We start from the raw sequence: 5,809 nt of genomic DNA on the forward strand, positions 1-5,809 counted from the left end.
AAAAGCTCATCTCAAATCATCTTAGATTTATCACATTCTTTCTAGATGTTTGCACCCTATAATATCAGCTGGCATGCTCATATATGTATAAGTCTGTTCACATAGATTCGTCAACATATAGACTTCTCAAATAGCTTATCAAGCAATTCTTGCTTACAGATAGGTTCATGCTAAAATACCATATAACAGGTATTCTCATGCTTTCACATTCTCATCATATAACTTGATAAGTAGAGCTTCTAGTACAACAAGATAATCATGTTCAAAGGAATATCTTAAGTCAAACTTCTCGTTATAAAATCTCATACGATATTCTACTCACATGCAATCTTGTATAACACTATAATCATTCTTTTATGCAATCTATTGCAATAATATACTTTTGCTCGTATGCAATCTCGTGCAACATTATAATCATACTCTTATGCAATCTAGTGCAATAATATACGCATGCTCGTATGCAATCTCGTGCAACATTATAATCATACTCTTATGCAATCTAGTGCAATAAATACTCATACTCGTATGCAATCTAGTGCAATAATATACTCATACACTCTTTTATAAAATAGAGTACTTTCTGTGCAGGTCTCTTTGTTACTTTCTCGAGTCTCTCTTGACTCTCTTTCTTGAGTCTCTGTTGACCCTCTTTCTTGAGTCTCTGTTGACTCTCTTTCTTTCTCTTATACTCGTATACGGCTTAGGGTTTCACAGAAGTGTGAATTACCCCATCGGGAACAGCATAATTCCGACCCAATATCTCCTACTGTCTACGGAACCAATCTCGTGGTTCAAACTCTGTGGAATCATGTTTCGAACTATTAGTGTGCACACCCCCTACCAAGATTCCAAGTCTGGCGGGAAGTTTCCAACCTCGTAACGTGGCAATACGCGCGTTACATATACTAGGACCGCAATGTCCATAAATATCTCCCGAGAGGACATAGTCCAAACGGTATCCTCCAAAACCTCGCCGATATAGATAATACATAAATATATCTCTCATGCATCAATGTCATGCATGCAATAACTTTACTACTACTCAATGCATCAAAGAATGATATACCACATGCTTATGGTTTGTTGAAAGTATTCTTGGGCTCACGTTGGCCCCTTATGCATTTTTGAAATATGACACATGTGAAATGTCAAAATGCTCTATAATATACTTCTAAATCATGTATAAACTAACAAGAAGTACTCAAGAATATATCATCATGCTTGGTTTGCAACATAGCAATTTCTATACATTTCACTCAACAAATATGCTTCTATTCTCATTGATCAAATAACACAATTTAATCATGCTTTCATAATAAATCATATTCTTAAAGAATCATGCTTCTATACTCAATAAAACATCATCTGATCACATAACCAAATATTTCTCATACACAGTGAACTAAGCAAAAATATACTTTGTGTAGCAATTCTTCACAAATTCCTTCATAACATACTCGTTTTTAATCAAAATTCAACGAAGTCAAAGCCAAAACATGCGTTGAGACGATCCCGAAGAGCCGAGCCACAAGGGCCCGTAACACTTGGTCTGAAACGACACGTAGCTGAGCCACAAGGGCCCGGCCACTGCACAAAATTCTTCTTAGAACAAACTCAGGGGCCTGGGGCGGGACTCCTCATGGTCCGCCCCATGAGCCTCGTTAAATCACCGGGACTAGGCAACTGCCCTCCCCTAGGGCCGTGCCCTAGTCCCGTGCCACTAAGGCTCTAGCCGGCGGCCCTCCTGATGGGCCGCGGCTAGGGCCGTCCATCTGATCTGGTGCATATTGTATTGGCACCAGATGGTATTTCACCTGCAAAAACTAATCCAAACAAGTCCAAAACAATCTCAACAACTCACAAACAAATACTAAATCACTTCTAAGCATGAACACATAAAAAACTCATAGTTTCTACTCATTTCTACTCATAACTAAGGCTTCACAGAGCCAAAATTTAAAGAGGAATCCATGGGGTTATATCTCTTGTAGTCTTTCTTCTAGCTTGGATCTCTTCTTCCTCTCTCCCTAGCTTGAGCCTCCTTCACCACCTATACTTCCCAAACACACCATATAACCTTAGCCTAGAACCTCAAAGACTAAAGGAAACTAGAAGAGAAAAGAGGCTAGGATTGAAGGATGAACAAACTTACTATGATGTTGTTTCTCCTCTTTTTCTTGACAGACAAATGGTGGGGAGAGGCAAAGAATGAGATCAGGGAATCAAGATGGAATAAGGTGGTTTATATAGGGTTCAAAACGTTAGGTTGATCATCAATGATTGGTTGAGGGCAAAGGAGTAATTTCATAAGCTAAAAGCTGAATCAGGAAGAGATTTTGGATGTCTTGTGGTCCACCATGCAACATGAACCATACGCTAGAAATGCTATCTTTAATTTAAATACTTTGGGGTTGAAAGTGAATTTTCTCCAAAGCTATTTGGATGCACACTTGTTTAAAATCCTTTTTGAATTCTCCCGGTCTCACTCAGATAAAATTCTCTATTTAAATCTTGGTACCCGAAGTACCCGAAAACTTAGAAATGTTCGAATAGAATCCATTTTTGGTGTCGAATTAATTTAAAATGCGAAGAAACTATTTTATTCAAACACCGATTGATCGCAAAAATTTTTAATGGAGTGAAAAAGCTATTTTGGGATTTCTTAATACCGGATTTATAAAATAAAATTTTGGGTTGTTACAACAACGCTCTTAGCACTTTTGGGAGGTGGCAAATAAGGTTTTAAGGAAAGAGTGGTTCGCTCGACTCGTACTTACCATCTTTCTTCCTCTTCTTCTTTCGTGTTGGATTATGCTCTAAGCAAAAATCCTTTCTCTATATTTGTTTTTGTCGTTGGATTGGATTTATAATCTGAGGATTATCAGTTCCAATTTTGGTTGATATATATTTATATATCTTTTTCCATAGATATATATGTATAGCTAACCTTTAGGTCCGTTTTATATATTTTCATGTGTATATATAAATATTATTTTGAAATATTAAATCGACTTTTGGTTCATTATTCCCAACATATAAATGGTTCAAGAACCATTATAAATAGAAGTATGTAGAAAAATAAGCTACCATAGAATGTATGTATCTATGCTAAGCTACCACATATAACTAACATCTCAGCCGCAATGATTTGGACACTGACATTTACGAAATTTCCCATTAAAATTGTAGCAAGCTGCTTTCGTGGGTTGATGACCATTGTATACTATATTCAATCTCGTGATCTCTATGTCTTTACACGGCACTTTTCCGCTGCAATTGAAATTCGCAGACAACTCGTCCTGGGAGCTCCCATAAATGTTTAAGTATCTGATGTTTGAGACTTCAACTGATGATTCCCCCTGTATGATCATACACAAAGATTAAATATTAATTAATTAATTCTATTCTATTCTTGAGCCCCACACTTCGACATGACAAATACTACATACTGAACTAGAAAGTTATAGGCGTGCAAGCAGAGTTTAGTATACCTGATGTTGGCATTGGTTGTTGGGACAGTAGTGTTGATCGATGACAATCGGGTTTTGAACACCATTCAAACTGATGTCTTGATAGGTAATGTTGAAGACCTTGTTGGCCGTAGAAGGTGCCCACGTTTTGATCCTAAGCCCATTTGTGGCGTTTGTGATATTGCAATTCTTCACAATAATTCCACTCACATCTTCATTTTCATTTTTTCCTATGCTTCCAATGCTAAAGCCATGTCCAGGACCACAATTCACCTGACTGATCACAACGTTTGTGGTTCCTGGCCCTAACGAAATGCAATCGTCCCCTGTCCCAATATCCACATTATTGACTTGCACCAATTGTGACCGGCCGATGTGAATTCCGTCGGTATTTTTGCTATCCGCCGGCGCCGTTATTCTTATATTTTCAATATCCACATGTTGACTCTCGTCGATTACAATGTGAAAAAATTTACTATCCCGTGAAGTTATCCCTTCAATACGTCCATACGTGACACCATCGAATTTCAAATTCTAAACATCAATAATTCGAGAACAAAAAAAGTACGTATTAGATTTCCAAAAAAAAAAAAAAAAAAAAAACCGAAAATTAAATGAATGTATATACATACCGTAGAGAAAGGTTTGCAATTGGGGTTAACTTTGCATTGGTTCACACTCCAGGCGTATGCACCCTGACCATCTAAAACACCGTTCCCGGTGACGGTTAAGTGTTGCAGATCCTCAAACAGTATCCACTCCGAACTCTCGAGGAAAGTCTTCTCTGGAGCCTTCAAAACGCCCCACACGGCAAACGTTATCGGGCCGGCGCATGGGCCGCTTAACCTCACCGGATTCAGTAAGAACTCCCCGCCTGGAACGGCCACCGTGCTACGGCTTTCTTTGCATGCATGCATCCATGCTGCCAGTAATGCCTACAAATATACATATATTGGAAGTACAAATCATATCAGAGTGAATTATTTCAATGTGACCAAAGAAACTTGCAACCACTACTCGATGGTGTACAATGGGTAAACTCCTCCTTGTAATCCTAACCCGCAAAGGACCACAATGAGGTAAATCAACCTAAATTGCTCCTAGCTGACTGATTCAACAAAGATAGCTAGAATTCAAACTCCTGACTTTGTGGTTACAAGTTTGTATCCTTAGCTAATTTGGTTGGGTTATCTTCATTTTGTACAAACTTTGCACTAACTCTTCTAACGTAAACCCTTAGTTGCAACTATGGAGTAATGGATATATGTGTAGAGCTCTTATGAAAGAGGGGAGAGTGTTATGCATGTATGAAATGCAATCCCCTACAGGGATATATATACCTTGCTACTTTCAGTTTTTCCATCTGGCTTGGCACCATAATTAGTGATACTATAGGTATGGCGACCATTAACTACAGACACAGTCACAAAAAGTATTAGCAAAAGACACAGCATAGGATAAGAAAACAAACTGAAACCCATTTTCTCAACTCTAAATCTTCTTTTACTTTTTTTGTCTGGTGATGACAATGATTTGAGCCGTGATATTTATGTTGGCTAATTGGTTAAGTTTATGGTAAAGTAGTAAATAGGTGCAATATTATGATATTATCATATCAGTACAGCTTTCAAATAAAAATTTATCAGTATTAATTGAATTACCAAGTATAGTAAATTTATATTGCTTGGTACCAAAAAAGAAATACCACAAACCGCGGTATGGATTTGAGTCAACATGATAATATATGCAATTTTGCAACGGATTCTATTTTCTATAAATGAATCTATATTTGTTTCAAAAACGATAATGAATTATATTTATTCCTATATTGGTACCATATTTCCAAGTATAGTAATTAATTATTAATCATATAATTAATTCCACAAATGGTCTCTTAACTATTGTCATATACCAATTTTTATCTATCGACTTTCAATTGAATCATAAATCATGTTTTGACTATTGATCTTTACCAATTTTCAACATCGACATTTAATTTAATCATAAGTGGACTTTTGAGTCTTGACTACTGATTATTTTTTTGTTTCAAATTTGGTCATCTAGTTAAATATCATATTAAGAAACATTAAATTTAAGGGTAGTAATGTAAAAATGTTAGTTCTTCACAGTGATGAACTTAATGTGTTAAATTTATCAATTCAATTTGTCCATCTCAACAACAAGCTAATTTTTACTTTATTATTCATAAATGTAATGTTTATTAAATAGATATTTAACTGAATGATCAAATTTGGCATAAAATCAATACATTATTCTAACACATAAATTACATTATTCTAACTTATAAAATACATTATTTTAAATCAGTTACTTGCACT

At 36.1% G+C, this 5,809-nt stretch overlaps 1 protein-coding gene across 1 annotated transcript; it reads right to left on the reverse strand.

Annotated features, from left to right (window-relative positions):
* Positions 1–3,134: 3,134 nt before the first annotated feature.
* LOC109147384 (exopolygalacturonase-like) lies at positions 3,135–4,951 on the reverse strand. Its single transcript, XM_019295041.1, has 4 exons — positions 4,811–4,951; positions 4,103–4,405; positions 3,492–4,004; positions 3,135–3,359 (listed from the first exon to the last, which is right to left on the reverse strand). The coding sequence occupies exons 1-4, from the start codon at positions 4,949–4,951 to the stop codon at positions 3,135–3,137; spliced, it is 1,182 nt and encodes a 393-aa protein (XP_019150586.1).
* Between the last annotated feature and the right edge of the window lie 858 nt (positions 4,952–5,809).

The sequence above is a fragment of the Ipomoea nil genome, unplaced genomic scaffold, assembly GCF_001879475.1.
Source record: "Ipomoea nil cultivar Tokyo-kokei standard unplaced genomic scaffold, Asagao_1.1 scaffold1993, whole genome shotgun sequence".
In the NCBI taxonomy this organism is placed as follows: Eukaryota; Viridiplantae; Streptophyta; class Magnoliopsida; order Solanales; family Convolvulaceae; genus Ipomoea; species Ipomoea nil.